The 20,046-nt window shown below is 46.5% G+C and overlaps 1 protein-coding gene across 2 annotated transcripts; it reads right to left on the bottom strand.

The window, feature by feature from the left end:
• Nucleotides 1–209: 209 nt before the first annotated feature.
• On the bottom strand, nt 210–20,041 carry LOC132872323 (G-protein coupled receptor-associated protein LMBRD2B-like). 2 transcript variants are annotated; one of them, XM_060907088.1, is made up of 5 exons: nt 19,957–20,041; nt 11,672–11,718; nt 11,478–11,556; nt 9,301–9,368; nt 9,064–9,161 (listed from the first exon to the last, which is right to left on the bottom strand). In XM_060907088.1, exons 1-4 carry the CDS (start codon nt 20,015–20,017, stop codon nt 9,328–9,330), a joined length of 228 nt encoding a protein of 75 aa, XP_060763071.1. In that variant the 5' UTR covers nt 20,018–20,041; the 3' UTR covers nt 9,064–9,161; nt 9,301–9,327. The 2 variants fall into 2 exon arrangements, 1 of the variants encoding a protein (XP_060763071.1); XR_009651424.1 differs by lacking the exons at nt 9,064–9,161; nt 9,301–9,368 and adding an exon at nt 210–249.
• Between the last annotated feature and the right edge of the window lie 5 nt (nt 20,042–20,046).

Raw genomic sequence — 20,046 nt, 5'->3', positions numbered from 1 at the left:
GGAGGAATCTTCCAGAAAACCAGAACTGTTCACCATCCAAAGTAATCCAAAGAACCATGAACAAACCCTTCTGTTCATTACAGTCAGGTTTATCCCTTACATTTTGTGTGTGTGTGTGTGTGTGTGTGTGTGTGTGTGTGTGTGTGTGTGTGAGAGAAACACACCTCCTGTTGTCCACTTCCTGAGTATCATCTCCATTAAAATCCAGCGGCTCAACATCCTGCAGGAGCTCAGCTCGATCACACTGACCTACACACACACACACACGTTATGGTTAAGCCCCCATTTTTTGGTACCAAGAGAGCCAAACTGGGATGTGGTGGAGTTAATAACTGTACTGCACCCACTAGAGGGCACCAGAGACATTTCACTGTGTGTGTGTGTGTGTGTGTGTGTCTATATATATATATATATATATATATATATATATATATATATATACATACACACACACACACACACACACACTTAGGGGTCATCCATAATTTTCATCGTTATCATGAGCGTACAAACCGTACACGGGGGGGGGGGAGGGGGTTAATGACCAGGCGTACACGTTTTAAAAATGAAAAAACGATGATCCGTCAATGTGCGAATCGGCCGCCGCCATGTTAAAAATTTCGCGCCACATCGGTGTTGCCAGCTAGCTCTACACGCTTTCTTTCTTCAATACAACAGTGGCTGACCCAGATTTTGACCGCATTTACAAATTTGTGAATAGCAGAAATACCGCTATTCACAAGACTCCTTCAAATGAGTACGAGCAGTTTTTAAAAACATTTGTTTCCTGCATTCATCTGAGAAGCGGCAGGAGGCAGTTAGGGCAGGACAGGCTGCTTGGAAAGAATCAAAAACGAACGTTTCAAAGCCAAAAGGCAACAGCTCCCCTTAAAGACAGTCCCTAATTTTCAAAAATGAATCGCCTGCTTTCTATGAAAACTTCTGGACCCGTCTCGTGTCTTCTTTTCAGTGTTGGGCAAGTTACTTCAAAACTGTTAGTTTTTTTTTTTCTTTTTTATCAGACATCTAGTTTTTAGGTTTGTTTACCTGACATGTTTCGATGTACGACTGTCGTCTTCCTCAGAGTGTCCCCGGATGTTATTGGTGACGCATCTTTTATCAGCTGATGTTTCTGAAGGCGTGGCCTTCCTGTCTGGTTTGACAGGTCGGTCACGCCTTCTACTGTCTGTTCGTCCCCTGCAAGATGGCACTCCAGGTATGGGAGAGCATGTATGCTCCCTCATCTCGGTTGATGGTCCTCGGACTTCGCTTACGGATCTCTATGGCCTCCCTGATCCAGCGCTGATGTTTGTTATCTTCTGTGCGGATGACTCTGGCATTCCCCCAGTCCATAATATGATTTTCCCCTTTGCAATGATCTGTTATGGCTGACTTATAATTTTCCTATTGTGCCTTTTCTTTTATTGTTCGGGTTTGTCTTGTAGCTGTCTCCTTTTCGCACTCTTTCTTATGTTCATTTTTTCTTGTGTTGAAACTCCTTCCTGTCTCCCCAATGTAAGTTTTATTGCATAATTGACATGGAATCTCATATATGGTGTTGCATCTGTTGTCCGGATGTATTCTGTCTTTGGGATGAACCAGGATCTGACGGAGTGTTGTGTGTGTGGTTTGACAGGTGTGTTAATGTTGTATTTCCTCATTGCTCTTTGAATGCGTTCCGTTATTCCCCTGATGTATGGTAATGTAACTACTCCCCTGTGTTCTTGTTTGTTAGTTTGTTTTTTCTCTTTCTTCTGTGTTTTGTTGTTCTTAACCTATTCCACCCCTTTGGATATTGCCCAAACCTCACTGTACAAGACATCACTCAGCTCCTTCAATTCATCGCCACATCCACATACTTTCAGTTAAGGAATACAATTTACAGACAGAAGGAAGGTTTTGCCATGGGAGACCCGCTATCAGCCATCATGTGTGGCTTTTTCATGGAAGATCTGGAGCAGAAAGCACTCACTACAATACCAGCAGAATACAGACCAACACTCTGGAAACGCTGTGTGGATAACATACTGGAAAAAGTGAAGAGGGGACACACTCAACAACTCACCGACCATCTCAACACCATAGACAATACCGGTGTGGCAGCGGGGGCGTGGTCAAGCGCCAGTCTGTGACAGGAGGGCGGAGTCAGGGAAGGTAAGTGGCAGAATCACTACACCTGAGAGCAATTAACCTGTGTTTGTGTCTTCCCAGTGACCGCGCCCTATATAAGGAGGGAGAGCAGACAGCAGAGGAGCTCATCCCCGAACAAGACGCCAGTCATGTGTGTCTAGTTGAAAGTGTTGTTAGACTGAAAAGTATAGCAATAAACGCTAGTGTTGAACCTGATCTCTGTCCTGCCGTCCTCTGTGCTCCACCCACCAACACGGAACCGTTACAGTGGTGCTGAAACCCGGGACCTGGAGCACAGCAGCCTCACAGCCCCATGGAGTCCTCCCCATTCGCTGAGCTGATCCACGCCCTCGCCACAGCCCAGCAAAGCCAGCACCAGGCGCTACTCACCCTCCGAAAGGAGCAAGAAGAGTGGTTCGAGGCCCTGGTGTTGGCCCAACAAGAAGACTGACAGGCGTTCCGGCACCTCCTCGCGTCGGTGGGGCCCACCAGCGCTCCTACCGCGGGCCCGTCTCCCCTCACTGTCACCAAGATGGGCCCGCAGGACGACCCCGAGGCGTTCATCACGCTCTTCGAGCAAGTCGCCGAAGCCTCGGGGTGGCCGATGGAGCAGCGCACGGCGCGCCTCCTCCCCCTGCTCACGGGAGAAGCACAGCTGGCCGCGCTACAGCTCCCCGCCGACCGCCGGCTGGCCTACGTGGACATCCGCCGGGCCATCCTCCAGCGCGTGGGGCGCACTCCAGAACAGCAGCGCCAGCGCTTCCGCGCGCTGCACTTGGAGGAAGTCGGCCGGCCGTTCGTGTTTGGCCAGCAGCTCCGGGACGCCTGCTGGCGGTGGCTGAGGGCCAACAACCGTGACGCCGAAGGAATCCTCGACCAGGTGGCGCTGGAACAGTTCGTCGCTCGCTTGCCAGCAGGAACTGCGGAGTGGGTCCGGTGCCACCGCCCAGCGTCGTTGGATCAAGCAGTCGAGCTGGCGGAGGACCATTTGGCGGCTGCCCCGGCGGCAGGACAGCAGATGGCATCTTCTCTTCTCTCCTCTTCTCTCTCTCTCTCCCCCTCCTCCTGTGTTCTGTCCTCGCCCCATTCCCCCACCGCGGAGGCGGGGGCCGGCTCCACCCCAGCCGGCCCGGCGCACCCGCGGTGCCCTCCCATTTCTCCCTTCTGTGTCTGTCTCTCCCCCACCTCAGGTGAGTGAGCCCCAGATCACCGGTGCAGAGGGAAAGCCCGGGCCGGTTTGCTGGCGCTGCGGGGAGCCGGGCCACCTTCAACAGCAGTGCACAGCAATGGAAGTGGGCGCGGTGGTTCGGATCCCCGACGCGCCAGAGGCCGCCCTCGATCGGGCCGGAGCGTATCGCATACCGGTGAGTATCCAAGGGGCTACATATCAGGCGTTGGTGAATTCTGGTTGTAATCAGACCTCAATTCGCCAAAGCCTGGTTCAAAACGAGGCATTGGGGGGAGCACAAGGGGTGAAGGTGTTGTGTGTGCACGGGGATGTTCACCGCTACCCTTTGGTGTCGGTCCACATTATTTTCAGAGGGGAAAAATTTATAGTGAAGGCGGCGGTTAATCCTCGCCTTACCCACTCTTTAATTTTGGGGACTGATTGGCCGGGATTTCGGGGTTTGATGACGCGCCTAGTAGAGAGTGGGTCCTGCCATTTGACAGGGGGAGGTCCCGGTGTCGCTTTGGCGGGAGCAGCTGTCACAGAGCCGTCTACGTCACCTCCGCGTCAGAGTGAGGAGCCACCGGCTCCTCCTCTCTCTCTTGGGGAATCCCTCGCGGATTTCCCATTAGAGCAGTCGCGAGACGAGACTCTGCGGCATGCGTTTGACCAAGTGAGAGTAATCGATGGTCAAACGCTCCAGCCGAACGCCACCCTGTCCTTCCCCTACTTCGCGATTATGAAGGATAGATTATACCGAGTGACGCAGGACACTCAAACTAAAGAGCGAGTCACACAACTTTTAATTCCGAAGAGCCGCCGGGAATTGGTATTCCAGGCGGCTCACTTTAATCCCATGGCTGGACACTTGGGGCAGGATAAAACACTAGCCCGAATAATGGCCCGATTCTATTGGCCGGGGATTCGCGGCGATGTCCGTAGGTGGTGTACGGCATGCCGCGAATGCCAGTTAGTAAACCCAGCTGCCATTCCAAAAGCGCCTTTGCGCCCTCTACCGTTAATCGAGACCCCGTTTGAGAGAATTGGGATGGATCTTGTCGGGCCATTAGATCGGTCAGCACGAGGGTACCACTTTATATTAGTTCTGGTGGACTATGCAATGCGATACCCGGAAGCAGTGCCTCTGCGCAATATCTCAGCACGCAGTATTGCAGAGGCACTCTTCCGTGTCATCTCCCGAGTTGGAATCCCGAAAGAGATTCTGACTGATCAAGGCACTACGTTTATGTCACGAACACTGCGCGAACTGTATGGGTTATTGGGGATTAAGCCGATCCGCACCAGCGTGTATCACCCACAAACGGGCAGTTTAGTGGAACGGTTCAACCGCACCCTCAAAAATATTATTAAGAAATTCGTAAGTGAGGATGCACGTAATTGGGATAAGTGGCTCGAACCCTTGCTGTTCTCAGTGCGAGAGGTTCCCCAAGCCTCCACGGGGTTCTCCCCGTTCGAATTATTATATGGGCGTAAGCCGCGCGGCATCCTGGACGTGCTGCGGGAAAATTGGGAGGAGGGACCTTCACAAAGTAAGAATGAAATTCAGTACGTTATGGACCTGCGCGCAAAACTCCACACACTCACCCACCTAACTCAGGAGAATTTGCGGCAGGCCCAGGAACGGCAAGCCCGCCTGTACAACAAGGGTACGCGCCTTAGAGAGTTCACACCGGGAGATAAGGTACTCGTACTGTTGCCCATGTCGAGCTCCAAATTGATCGCCAAGTGGCAAGGACCCTTTGAGGTCACACGGCGAGTCGGGGACGTTGACTATGAGGTGAGGTGAACGGACAGGGGTGGGGCGCTACAGATCTACCACCTCAATCTGCTTAAACTCTGGAACGAGGAGGTCCCCGTGGCGTTGGTGTCGGTGGTTCCGGAGAAGGCGGAGCTGGGGCCGGAGGTTCAAAAAGGGATATTGGCATCACGTACCTCTCCGGTCCCCTGTGGAGACCACCTCTCCCCGACCCAACTCATGGAGGTTGCCCAGTTGCAGACCGAGTTTTCGGATGTGTTCTCGCCCCTGCCCGGTCGCACTAACCTCATAGAGCACCACATAGAGACGCCCCCGGGGGTGGTAGTGTGTAGCCGCCCTTACAGGCTACCCGAACACAAAAAAAAGGTGGTTCGGGAAGAACTTCAGACCATGCTCGAAATGGGCATCGTCGAGGAGTCCCACAGTGACTGGAGCAGCCCGGTGGTCTTGGTACCCAAGGCCGACGGGTCGGTCCGGTTCTGTGTGGACTATAGAAAAGTCAACGCGGTGTCTAAATTCGATGCGTACTCAATGTCTCGTATTGATGAGTTGCTCGATCAACTCGGCACGGCTCGCTTTTATTCGACGCTGGATTTGACGAAGGGATATTGGCAGATCCCCTTGACTACACTATCCCGAGAAAAAACGGCCTTTTCCACACCGTTTGGTTTACACCAATTCGTCACCCTTCCGTTTGGGCTGTTTGGGGCGCCTGCGACGTTTCAGCGGCTGATGGACAGAGTCCTCCGCCCTCACGCCACTTACACGGCCGCATATTTAGATGACATCATCATCTATAGTAATGACTGGCAGCGGCACCTCGAACATCTGAGGGCTGTCCTTAGGTCGCTGAGGCGAGCGGGGCTCACAGCCAACCCAAAGAAGTGTGCGATTGGGCGGGTGGAAGTACGGTATCTGGGCTTCCACTTGGGCAACGGGCAGGTGCATCCCCAAATTAATAAGACGGCAGCAATTGCAGCCTGCCCAAGGCCCAAGACCAAAAAGGGGGTGAGACAGTTCCTGGGGCTGGCTGGCTATTATCGTAGGTTTATACCTAATTATTCAGACGTCACCAGCCCGCTGACTGATCTCACTAAAAAGGGGGCACCAGATCCGGTCCAGTGGACAGAGCAGTGCCAGCGGGCTTTCTCGGAAGTAAAGGCTGCACTGTGTGGGGGCCACTTCTACACTCCCCTGACTTTTCTCTCCCCTTTATGTTACAGACCGATGCATCGGACAGAGGGCTGGGGGCGGTTTTGTCCCGGGAGGTGGAGGGGGAGGACCGCCCTGTCCTGTATATCAGCAGGAAGCTGTCGGTGCATGAGGGGCGCTACAGCACCATAGAAAAAGAGTGTCTGGCCATCAAGTGGGCGGTTCTCGCCCTCCGGTACTACCTGCTGGGGCGCCCTTTCACCCTCTGTTCGGACCACGCGCCCCTCCAGTGGCTCCACCGCATGAAAGATGCCAACGCGCGGATCACCCGTTGGTATCTGGCGCTCCAACCCTTTAATTTCAAGATGGTCCACAGGCCGGGGGCGCAGATGGTTGTGGCGGACTTCCTCTCCCATCAAGGGGGGGGGGGAGTCGGCTGCAGGCCGGAAGGCCGCCCGGCCTGAGTCGGGCGGTGGGGGTATGTGGCAGCGGGGGCGTGGTCAAGCGCCAGTCTGTGACAGGAGGGCGGAGTCAGGGAAGGTAAGTGGCAGAATCACTACACCTGAGAGCAATTTACCTGTGTTTGTGTGTCTTTCCAGTGACCGCGCCCTATATAAGGAGAGAGAGCAGACAGCAGAGGAGCTCATCCCCGAACAAGACGCCAGTCGTGTGTGTCTAGTTGAAAGTGTTGTTAGACTGAAAAGTATAGCAATAAACGCTAGTGTTGAACCTGATCTCTGTCCTGCCGTCCTCTGTGCTCCACCCACCAACACGGAACCGTTATAACCGGCAATATAAAATTCACACATGAAGAGGAAACGGAGCAGTCAATAGCATTTTTGGACTTAAAAATACATCACACAGAAGAGGGGGACATCAAAATAAAAGTACACAGAAAACCCACACACACCGACCAATATTTAAACTGGACTTCCGAACACCCCATAATGCACAAAATATCAGTAGTCAGAACATTACATGAACGCACAGCAATAATCACAGATGCACAGGACAAAGAACAGGAGGAACAACATATACAACACGCACTGAAGGCATGTCAATATCCACAATGGGCAATATCCAAAGGGGCGGAACAGGTCAAAAACAATAAAACACAGAAGAAAGAGAAAAAACAAACCAACAAACAAGAACACAGGGGAGTAGTGACATTACCATACATCAGAGGAATAACGGAACGCATTCAAAGAGCAATGAGGAAACACAACATTAACACACCTGTCAAACCGCACACACAACACTCCGTCAGATCCTGGTTCATCCCAAAGACAGAATACATCCGGACAACAGATGCAACACCATATATGAGATTCCATGCCAATTATGCAATAAAACTTACATTGGGGAGACAGGAAGGAGTTTCAACACAAGAAAAAATGAACATAAGAAAGAGTGCGAAAAGGAGACAGCTACAAGACAAACCCGAACAATAAAAGAAAAGGCACAACAGGAAAATTACAAGTCAGCCATAACAGATCATTGCAAAAGGGAAAATCATATTATGGACTGGGGGAATGCCAGAGTCATCCGCACAGAAGATAACAAGCATCAGCGCTGGATCAGGGAGGCCATGGAGATCCGTAAGCGAAGCCCGAGAAACATCAACCGGGATGAGGGAGCATACATGCTCTCCCACACCTGGAGTGCCATCTTGCAGGGGACGAACAGACAGTAGAAGGCGTGACCGACCTCTCAAACCAGACAGGAAGGCCACGCCTTCAGAAACATCAGCTGATAAAAGATGCGTCACCAATAACATCCGGTGACACTCTGAGGAAGACGACAGTCGTACGTCGAAACATGTCAGGTAAACAAACCTAAAAACTAGATGTCTGATAAAAAAGAAAAAAAAAAACAACTAACTATATTTAATATAAGACATAATGAACGTAATCGAAAGATTACTTCAAAACTGTTTTGCGTTATTTATTACTTGTTACTGTCATTTTAAAGTAATTAGTTACATTACAATATTACTGTATTTAAAATGTAAGGCATTACACTACTATTGCATTACTTTTAAGTTACTCTCACCAAAATAACTGGAAGTATGGATTTGGCAATCTAAATGTAGCTCAAGACGGTCAATTAGCTCATCACACATCCAGTGGAAGGTGATGTGGAAGGTGATGTGGAAGGTGATGTGGTATCTGACTGAGCTCGGCTTATGGTTAAAAACAGTAGAATATAATAGCCACAGTGATGCTCATGGCACAATACAAGGAACAATCATCGCAAGAACAGACAAAAGGTCAAAGTCTGGCAAACTGTGATAGAAATACTGTAACTTTAGGCCTAGTCATATTAACATTAATTGAACTGTATTGTATTGTAATGTCTAAAGATATGACAGGATACAAAATTAGCATTTCTATGCCTTTATTGTTTTCAAGTTTACAGCATTAAGCATAGTTTATGCTTCATAAAAAAAAAGATTAGCCCTAAGGGATATGACTCCATTTCAGAAATTTAACAAAAATGAGCATATTATGGCAAATCGTGGCCTACAATAAAACTGGCCTGAAAAAACCCCACAAGCCTTTTAAATCACAGCTAGACGATGACTATTAGCTATATGAGGCGACCCAGTCACATTTCGAAAAACAGAATTAGAAATAAAATCAAAGTGCTTTTAATGATATTGAAGTGCTTAGGCCTATTAGCCCTCGAAGGAAAGGCAGCTCAATCACTTTAGTCTGACTTCCGACCAGAAAAAACACTCAGTTATACAGGACAAAAATATAAACAAACTGTCAGCATATCTTCATCACCATACTCCGCCACAGGTCTCTTCACCTCCTGAGGCTGAAGGAGCATCTCAGAGCGGCAGAAGGTTCATTTTGGCTGCTTGGTGATTTTATCGCCACTCTCATCCTCCGCTTGCTTCCTCGCTAACTTCATGTTACTGCGGCACCTCTGGAAATGTTGAGTTAAATTACTGGTGCTATTTCGGGAAGTGGACCGTTCTTTAGGTTTAGCACACAAAGTGCATTTGACCACGATGTTCTTCACATCCTTATTTTTCACAAACTTAAAGTAATGGGCGTGTGCCCACCTGGAGAATGCGCTATCCGAGGTCAGATCAGCTGCAGGTTCTCTCTCTCTCTCTCCTGTGTGACTCGCCTAAAGGAAAAGGAAGCGAAACATTTTGCGCAGACGTTTCACCTCTGCTGATCTCACGGTGATTTTGGCGAATTTGTATGAAGGAAAAAAAACCCACCACTTCATTCCAGGTTAAAAATGCATTGTAACGCGCGTTACTGACATTTGTACCGAGTAAAATATTACCAAATTTTTTTCTGTAATGCCTTTCGTTACCGCGTTACCGCAAAAAGCAATGCATTACAGTAATTCGTTACTTTTGTAACGCATTACTTCCAACACTGCTTCTTTTCTTCTCTTGTGAATCTTTGTATTGTCCTGTCATCCGATTTTAATAAAAAGTAATACAAGACATGGTTTTATTTTGAATTCCTATTCCACGTACAGTTAGGTCCATAAATATTTGGACAGAGGCAACATTTTTCTAATTTGGGTTCTGTACATTACCACAATGAATTTTGAACAAAACAATTCAGATGCAGTTGAAGTTCAGACTGTCAGCTTTAATTCAGTGGGTTGAACAAAATGATTGCATAAAAATGTGAGGAACTAAAGCATTTTTTAAACACAATCCCTTCATTTCAGGGGCTCAAAAGTAATTGGACAAATTAAATAATTGTAAATAAAATGTTCATTTCTAATACTTGGTTGAAAACCCTTTGTTGGCAATGACTGCCTGAAGTCTTGAACTCATGGACATCACCAGACGCTGTGTTTCCTCCTTTTTAATGCTCTGCCAGGCCTTTACTGCAGCGGTTTTCAGTTGCTGTTTGTTTGTGCGCCTTTCTGTCTGAAGTTTAGTCTTTAACAAGTGAAATGCTGCTCAATTGGGTTGAGATCAGGTGACTGACTTGGCCATTCAAGAATATTCCACTTCTTTGCTTTAATAAACTCCTGGGTTGCTTTGGCTTTATGTTTTGGGTCATTGTCCATCTGTATTATGAAACGCCGACCAATCAGTTTGGCTGGATTTGAGCACACAGTATGTCTCTGAATACCTCAGAATTCATCCGGCTGCTTCTGTCCTGTGTCACATCATCAATAAACACTAGTGACCCAGTGCCACTGGCAGCCATGCATGCCCAAGCCATCACACTGCCTCCGCCATGTTTTACAGATGATGTGGTATGCTTTGGATCATGAGCTGTACCACGCCTTCGCCATACTGTTTTCTTTCCATCATTCTGGTAGAGGTTGATCTTGGTTTCATTTGTCCAAAGAATGCTCTTCCAGAACTGTGCTGGCTTTTTTAGATGCTTTTTTAGCAAAGTCCGATCTAGCTTTTTTATTCTTGAGGCTTATGAGTGGCTTGCACCGTGCAGTGAACCCTCTGTATTTACTTTCATGCAGTCTTCTCTTTATGGTAGATTTGGATATTGATACGCCTACCTCCTGGAGAGTGTTGTTCACTTGGTTGGCTGTTGTGAAGGGGTTTCTCTTCACCATGGAAATTATTCTGCGATCATCCACCACTGTTGTCTTCTGTGGGCGTCCAGGTCTTTTTGCATTGATGAGGTCACCAGTGCTTTCTTTCTTTCTCAGGATGTACCAAACTGTAGATTTTGCCACTCCTAATATTGTAGCAATTTCTCGGATGGGTTTTTTCTGTTTTCACAGCTTAAGGACGGCTTGTTTCACCTGCATGGAGAGCTCCTTTGACCGCATGTTTTCTTCACAGCAAAATCTTCCAAATGCAAGCACCACACCTCAAATCAACTCCAGGCCTTTTATCTGCTTAATTGAGAATGACATAACGAAGGAATTGCCCACACCTGCCCATGAAATAGCCTTTGAGTCAATTGTCCAATTACTTTTGGTCCCTTTAAAAACAGGGTGGCACATGTTAAGTAGCTGAAACTCCTAAACCCTTCATCCAGTTTTAATGTGGATACCCTCAAATGAAAGCTGAAAGTCTGGACTTTATGTCCATTATATAACTATAACTTGATGTTTCAGTAAACAGGTAAAAAAACAAAATTTGTGTCAGTGTCCAAATATATATGGACCTAACTGTAGATCCATCATCATTTTTTTTTTGTCCGCTAATGTACACTTTGGGGGGGGGTGTTGCTCAAAAGTCTACTCTTTGTAGACTCATGATAATGATGAAAATTATGGATGACCCCTTACCTTGTTTGCTGTAACTGTCACTCTCTCTGATCTGTGAGTAGGAACTCCGACTCCTGGGCACATACTTCTCCCTCCACTCCTAACACAAACACACATTCATGGAAAGTTGGAGTGTGAGCATGTAGTTGTGTGTGTGTGTGTGTGTGTGTGTGTGTGTGTGTGTGTGTGTGTGTGTGTGTGTGTGTGTGTGTTACCCTTCTCCTGTTCTCAGCATCCTCTGATTTCTGCCTCTTTCTCCTCTCTGAAAGATAAAATAGAAAGTCAAAGGAGGGAATGGAGGAGTAAAGCGTTTGGTTATTTGTATTGTTTTGGTTAGTGCAATTTGCCTTGTGGAGCTTTGTGCTAATTAGGCTAAGTAGGCAAGTCACAGGAGGCTTGGAAGAAGGCCAGATCACTAGGTGGCGGTAACGAACAAGTTGTTTTCCAACCACCGTTAAAAACTGAAGAAGAAGAGGGAAGTCACGTGAGGCATGAGGAGGAGGTAGCTAGGGGGCGACCGCTGGAGTGGCGTGTTGGCATAAACCGATCTGTGACTGAGTCTGGGTTAGTTTAGGGCATGGGAGATGAGGATATGGAAGAGGACCTTCTGTCCTCGGAAGTATGGAATATTAGTCAGAACCTACGTAGTGGAGTTGTTAGTGGAAGTAGGGGTAGAGGACATGGAGGTAGCTCTCAATGGACTAGTGTGACGGGTGGTAGTAAGGAGGAGAATAAGAGGAAAGACCGTGATGAGGAGGTAGGAGAAAGAAGTAGGGATGTTAGAAAGAGAGTAGGGACATGGAACCAACATCGGAGTTAAAACTGGTGGTAAAGTTTAAAGAGGGACATGACATCAGGGAGGTTGGCTTGGTTCGCTTAACAGCAGGGTTGAAGAAGACATGGGGTGATATTGTGATGGCGAGAGTGATGCAAGATGGGAGTTTATTGGTTGCATGTAAAGATGCAAATCAGAGGGATAAAGTTATGAGAGCCCAGGTGATATGTCAAAAGGAAATAGCAGAAGTAAGGAAGGTTGGAGAGCGTGGGTCCAGAGGGGTGATCTCAGGAGTGCCACTTGGTGAAAACTTGGAGGAAATTAAAAAGAATATTAAAGGAGGAACAGTGGTAACTGTCAAGAGACTGATGGCTAAGCGAAATGGAGAAATAGTTGAAAGTACATCCCTGCTATTGGGGTTTAAAGAGCAATGCCTTCCGGAGCGAGTGATGATCGGTTATATGAGCTTTAGTGTGAGGGAATACATTCCTCCCCCGATTAGGTGCTTTAAATGCCAGCGCTATGGCCATGTAGCTGCTGTTTGTAAAGGGAGTCAGAGATGTGGAAAATGTGGGGGGAGCCATGAATATGGACAGTGTGGTGAGGGGGTAGCGAGGAAATGCTGTAACTGTGGTGGGGATCACACAGCCGCTTATGGGGGTTGCCCAGTGAGGAAAAGGGCCGCGAGTGTACAACAGATCAGAGCTACAAAAAATTTGTCCTCCACTGAAGCTGTGAAGGAGGTTGACAAGGATAAAAGGGAGCGTGGAAATATTAACAAGGGACAAAAGCAGAGTGAGGTGATGGTTAGCTCAGAGCGGCTAGTGCTATTCATAGCGTATGTGATAAATTGTTCAGAGGGGGTAAAATCTAAGTCCGAGAAAATTAAGATAATATCCAAGGCTGCAGGGAAGTTCCTGAATGTACCTGAGTTGTCCCCTGAAAAGATAAGTTCTGACCTGAGTAGGCTGAGCGAGTCCCCAGAGTCAACATCTTCTCCACCAGTATTAATAAGTCTAGCTTAGTGGTCCTGCAATGGAATGCAAGAAGTCTTATAGCTAATGGGCAGGAATTCAAAGGGTTTGTTCAAGAGCTACGTGATGAACCAGATGTTATCTGTATTCAGGAATCCTGGCTAAAGAGCTCATTAGACTTTGCAATCAAAGGGTATACGTGCATTAGGAGAGACAGGGTGGGGGGTTCTGGTGGTGGCGGTTGCGTCATCTGTGTAAAGAGTGGAATGCAATTTAGAGAACTAAAGAAAGGGGGTGAGCTGGAGGTTTTATGTGTTGAAGTATGGACTAAGGAGGGTAGTGTGAGTATAGTTAACTTCTACAATCCATGTAAACTAATTGAGATGGAACAGTTAGAGGCGATCTGGGAGGGGTTGGGTGAAAAGGTTATATGGTGTGGGGATTTTAATGCACACAGCACACTGTGGGGGGATAAAGATGATGTAAATGGAAGTATTGTGGAAGAGTTTTTAGATGAGAAGGGGCTTGTTTGTTTAAATGATGGTTCATACACACGAATAGATGTGACAAAAGGAACTGGCTCAGCCATCGATCTCACAATAGTGTCTCAACCTTTAGCCGCCAGGTGCAGTTGGCAGGTACTAAACAGCACATTGGGCAGCGATCACTTTCCTGTAGTAGTTCAGCTTGAGATAGAGCTAGTTAGAGAGTTGGTGGTGAGAAAAGGGAAATGGATTCTAGGGGAAGCGGACTGGGAAAGCTACTCAGAGCTAAGTGAGGGCAATCTAATGCATATTGGGTCCAATGATAGCATTGAAAGCATGTGCTGGGCTGTCACCAACAGTGTTATAAGGGCAGCTGAGATTGCTATCCCTAAATCTGAGCCAGGTAGTAAAGGAAGAATAGTGCCTTGGTGGTCCAAGGAGTGTAGGAAGGCTATTAAAGAGCGTAATAAAGCATTTAGAGTTTTAAGGAAAAGTTTGAATTTTGAGAATCTGATTAAGTACAAACAGAGTCAAGCGATAGTGAGGTTTACAATTAAAAAAACAAAAAGGGAATATTAGAAAGCATTTTGTGACACTTTGGATAGAACTACCCCATTAGAAAGAGTATGGGGAATGATTAAAAAAATGAGAGGCAATAGGAGACACTTTGAGTATCCAGTAATGATGGAAGAAGGCAGAGCTATTATAAGTAGTAAGGGCAAGGCAGAAGCCATTGCTAAGGCACTTGTAAAGGTACATAGCTCAGGAAACCTCACTCCCGCTGAGGCAAGGGGAAGAGAAATGACAATAGGAAAATACAGGCATGTTTTAGAAGAGGAAATGGGCGATGAGAATGTTTTAAATACGCTCTTTGATTTGAGTGAATTTAATAGGGCAATAAAGAAAGTGGGAAGGTCTACCCCTGGAAGAGATGGGATTTGCTATATTATGTTGGAGAAGCTGACAGATAAAGGGAAGGAGGTGGTGCTGGGTTTAATTAATAAGGTATGGGTGGAAGGATTCATTCCAACTGAATGGAAACAGGCAGTAATAATCCCAATAAGGAAGCCTGGGAAAGATCCAAAGATTCCAACAAACTATAGACCCATAGCGCTGACATCGCAGTTGGGTAAAATAATGAAGAGAATGGTGAATGACAGACTGGTCTACTGGTTAGAAACGCAAAATATTCTGCACAGCTACCAGAGTGGATTTAGGCAGGGAAGGGGTACTATGGATCCTATGGTGGCCTTAGAAGATTCAATAAGGAAAGCTCAGGTTAACAAGGAAACAGTGCTGGCAGTGTTTTTTGACGTAGAAAAAGCATATGATATGGTCTGGAGAGAAGGACTTCTAATTAAACTGAGACAGATGGGCATAATGGGTAGAATGTTTCAGTGGGTTAGAGACTTCCTAACAGGTAGAAGAATCATGGTCAAAATTAATGAAGAGCTCAGCAGTGAACATACAGTGGAAAATGGCACACCTCAAGGAAGCATCATCAGTCCGATATTGTTCCTGATCATGATTAATGATGTTTTTAAGGAAGTGCAGGGATCAGTCAATGTTGCTTTGTTTGCAGATGATGGTGCTATGTGGAAAAGGGGGAGAAATGTTGATTTCATTGTCCACAAAATGCAACAGTCAATTGATAAGGTCCAAAACTGGGCTCTTCAGTGGGGATTTAGAATTTCTATAGATAAAACTAAAACTGTGTTTTTTACCAGAAGAAATATTCCTATGGAGTTGAAGTTGAACTTATTTGGATGTGAGTTAGAAAGAGTTGAGTGTTTTAAATACTTGGGCCTATGGTTTGATAAGAGGTTAACCTGGTCTGCACATATACAGAGCATGCTTGACAAGTGTAAAAAGGTACTAAATGTAATGCGCTGCCTGCGTGGAGTGGATTGGGGAGCCAAAAGGTCAGCTTTGAGGACTATATATGTCAGCCTTATAAGATCCGTATTTGACTACGGGTGTGTGGCATACAGATCTGCATCTAAGACGCTGTTGAGGAAACTAGATGTCATCCAGCATAAGGCATTAAGATTATGTTGTGGGGCCATGAAATCTACTCCTGTTAATGCTATACAGGTAGAGATGGGGGAAATGCCACTATATATAAGGAGGGATCAGCTGGCCCTGGTCTATTGGGCTAACCTCAGAGGGCAAAGAAATGATCATATTAGTTATCCATTAGTTATCCATTAGTTATCCTACGTTAATCCATTGCCAGGAGAGAGATAAACCAGGTAAAAGCTTTGGGTGGGTGGTTCCACAAAAAGTAGAGGCGTTGGGCTTGCAGGCGCTTGCTCTGTGCCCAGCTGTTTCACATCCAGTTGTGCCGCCATGGTTGTTAAAGAAGCCAGTAATAGATTTAGTACTTCTGGAGTTGAAGAAGAGCGAAGACTTCAGCAAAGATATGGTCGAGTGCCATATTAGTGCACAGTACAAGGACAAACTTAGGGTTTATACTGATGCATCAAAGTCTGCAGGCGGTAAAGTTGGCATTGCATTTGTAGTTCCAGAGCTCAAAATTTGCAAAACAGAAAGGTTAACCAATGATCTTGCAGTATACACAGCAGAACTAGTAGCCATCCTCACTGCATTATCCTGGATAGAGGGATATAGTCCTAAGGGTGGAGTGCTTATTGCTTCAGATTCTGCTTCTGCGCTGATGAGTATTCAGAATACTATGTCAGAGTCCAGACAAGACTTAGTGTTGGAAATTGCGCAAATGGTTAGTGGAATTATAAACTCAGGTACAGATGTAACTTTCTTATGGATCCCAGCACATATTGGGATAAGAGGGAATGAGTTGGCAGACATGAACGCCAAAAAAGCATGTGTGACCCCTGAGGTCACCTTAGAAATTGCCTATAGTAAGACTGAGGTAAAGTCACTAGTTAAGTCAAAGTCCAGAGAGTTATGGCAGAGTGAGTGGAATGGTGCAGCTACTGGGAGGAAATATTATGCAATTCAAAGGGTGGTAGGTCATGCAAGGCCAACAGCAAGATCCACCAAAGAGGAGGATATTATATCTAGAATGAGGTTTGGGCATTCTGGTCTGAACAGTACTCTATTTCTCTTTAAAAAGCATGAGGATGGAAAGTGTGGTGTATGTGGTTCTATTGAGACTGTGGAGCATGCAATTGAACATTGTGTCAAGTTTGAGCAGGAGAGGCAGCACCTCATCCTTGGATTACAGTCAGAAAGTGTGCCTTTTAATGTAAAAGCAATTTTGCAGAGGAACTCAAGCGAGACGTGCTTTAAGCATCTATTTCACTTTATGGAAGTCGCTGGACTGATTAGAAGAATATAATGGCTTCTCTCTTTCATTTCTTTCACTCTTTCTTTACCTTTTTTTTTTCTTTATTATTATAATAATATATATATATTTTTTATTTTTTAATTATTATTTTGTTTATAGTTGAGGTAGTTTACACCCAGACTCACACTCCATTTCGGTAGGTGGCGGTAATGCTTCCAAAAAGTTGTTTGCCAACCGCCAATTAAAAGAAGAAGAAGAAGAAGGGAATGGAGGAGTATGATGGAGGGAGGGAGTGGAGGAGTGTAAGAGAGGTAGGGTGTGGCAGTGGGGGCGTGGCCAAGCAGCAGTCTGCAAATGGAGGGCGGGGTCGGGGAAGCAGGGTTCCTACAGATATTTTATGTTGAATTTACTACCTTTTTACTACCTTTTTACTACCTTCACAATTTTTTTTACTACCACAGCGACAATTTGGATTTGGACATTTTCTCACAATATAACAAGGTAATCTTTTGGCCCTTTTCCACTACCCTTTTTCAGCTCACTTCAGCTCGCTTCAGCTCACTTCAGCCCGACACGGCTCGCGTTTCGACTACCTCAGAACAGCACGACTCAGCTCGCTTCAGCCCTGCTTAGCACCCAAAACTCGCACCGTTTTGGAGTGGGGCTGAAGCGAGCCAAACCGAGCTGAGTGAGGCTGGGGGCGTGAGTAGACACTCCCCTGTGCACTGATTGGTGAGGAGGAGTGTCCTCACATGCCCACACACGCCCCGCGAGCACGCTGGGATCTGTAAACACCGTAAACCCGGAAGAAGAATAATTACGAATTACGAGAATTTCTGAAGCCTTATGCGCCTCGCCTCATCTATACGCTCTTGCCAGTATCTGTTGGCGTTGTAGGTGACAACAAGCCACAGCACCAAAACCAGCAACACTAACGACTCCATGTCCTCCATGTTTATTGTTTACTATCTGGGTCGTGAGACTACCGCTTAAAAGATCACTGATGTCACTGTTTGCGCCGCCTAACGACATCATGTGACGTCCACCCACTTTCGCTAACTCCACCCAATGTGTCCACCCACTTCCAGCCAGCACGGTTCAGCGTGGTTGTAGTCGAAATGCAACTCCAACAGCCCCACTCAGCTCGACTCAGCCCAACTCAGCACGGCACAGCTCAGCCTGACTCAGCCGCGTTTGTAGTGGAAAAGCGGCATTTGAGTGTATGTGTTAGTCCAAGTGAATGTGCTACATATAAGTTAGTGACAACTCTACCCAAAGAGTTGGATTGATGAGACAAGATAGAAAGAAACTCTGAATGTACCGGTACTGTAACTCTTTCCCTTTGGATGCATAATAGAACCTCCCATTGCTAGGGCTACACATGGAGTAATGCATATTTGCATAAAAGAAAACAAACTTCCACATATAAGTTATAATTTTATTGAACTGTGAAACTGTGGCCCATAACCTCTTAACAGGTACACAGATTTGCACTAAACCTTGTGTGTCAACACTTCACATTAGGTACAAGATCTGATTACATTTTGTCGGCCAACACTTTCAAGATGGCCAACCTTTTGTTTGTGGAATAATCTTTTGAACAGGTGAACAGATTTGCACAAAAAATCTTGTGCGCTTAGGTACATTTAGATCAGGTCAAATGGCAAACACGAACCCACACACACACACACACACACACACACACACACACACACACACACACAAAGCGCACCAGGCGCACGCACACATGGGTGCACACACACATGACAAAGACAAGACACACACCCTAAAGATACAAAACACACATAACCCAAGCCCTATTTTGGCAGTCTCTCAACACATTGCCAAGTTTGCTTAAGATAGTCATTTGCACCAGTCCTGTAGTGGTGAAGGCCCGTGGGCAGAGTCAACACCTTCCTCCCAGAGATCAGTGTTTTAGAGGGTTAATCATTTCAACAGTTCAACAGATTTGCTCATCACATTTTGGATGCCTCAAATGGCGCGCACACAACGCACCAGGCACACACACACACACACACACAACGCACCAGGCGCGCACGCACACACACCGCATTACATGTGCCTCAGTTGTTTGACCTTTTCTTCGATCAACTTTTCAATGAATGCCTCTCGCCGATTGCCATCTACCGCCTTTAGCCAGTCTTTAAAATCAGGTTCCTCCAGCCAGAGGTCTGAAAATTTGCATTTCCCCATTGTTTAATTCTCATGCAGATGTCGCCAGTCGGGTCAACAGATAGATTCGACTAGAGCCGTATAAACAAAGTCAGTCTCGTACTAAACAATCTCTGGTATAAATTTATACTGGATTCGACCGTTATTGGAATTCAATGCGCATGCGCCACCAACTCCTCACTGCGGTCCTCCTCGATACATAAAAATAAATTCGCCCAAATGTAGTAATTTATGGATATTATGGCATGCAGGTTAATTAAACGAATTAGAAAACACATAGGCCCAGTTGGATGGGGGTCAAATTACGTTTACTACCTTTTACTACTTTTTACTGGCCATAATTTAACCTATTTTAATTAACTACCTTTTACTACCTTTTAAAACCCCGCGGGAACCCTGGGGAAGGTAAGTGGCTAAGTCATTCCACCTGCTGTCAATTAATGTGTGTGTGTCTCTGTTTGTTACAGGGACGGAGCATAAAAGGAGAGAGAGAGCAGAGAAAGGGGGCTCTCTCCCCAACCACAATGCATGTGTGAGTGAGTGAGTGAGTGAGTGAGTGAGTGAGTGAGTGAGTGAGTGAGTGAGGGAGGGAGGAAGGAAGGAAGGAAGGAAGGAAGGAAGGAAGGAAGGAAGGAAGGAAGCTGAAAAGCTGAATAAAAGATATTCGTACAAATGTCAACTCTCGCCTGCCGTGCTTCTGTGCTCCACCCACATCAGGAAGTATTACAGAGGGAGTGGAGGAGTGTGATGGAGGGAGGGAGTGGAGGAGTGTGATGGAGGGATGAATGTCATTCATTAGTACCTCTGCGGATTAGTTCTTTCCCTTCATCCACAAGGTCAGAGGTCAAATCACTGTCACTCATAAACTGCTGAAAACCCAATAGATTCAAAC

The sequence above is a fragment of the Neoarius graeffei genome, chromosome 24 (genome assembly GCF_027579695.1).
Source record: "Neoarius graeffei isolate fNeoGra1 chromosome 24, fNeoGra1.pri, whole genome shotgun sequence".
Lineage (NCBI taxonomy): Eukaryota > Metazoa > Chordata > Actinopteri > Siluriformes > Ariidae > Neoarius > Neoarius graeffei.
Note: the sequence above shows the minus strand (reverse complement) of the source record. Positions and strands in the feature narration are given on the sequence as shown.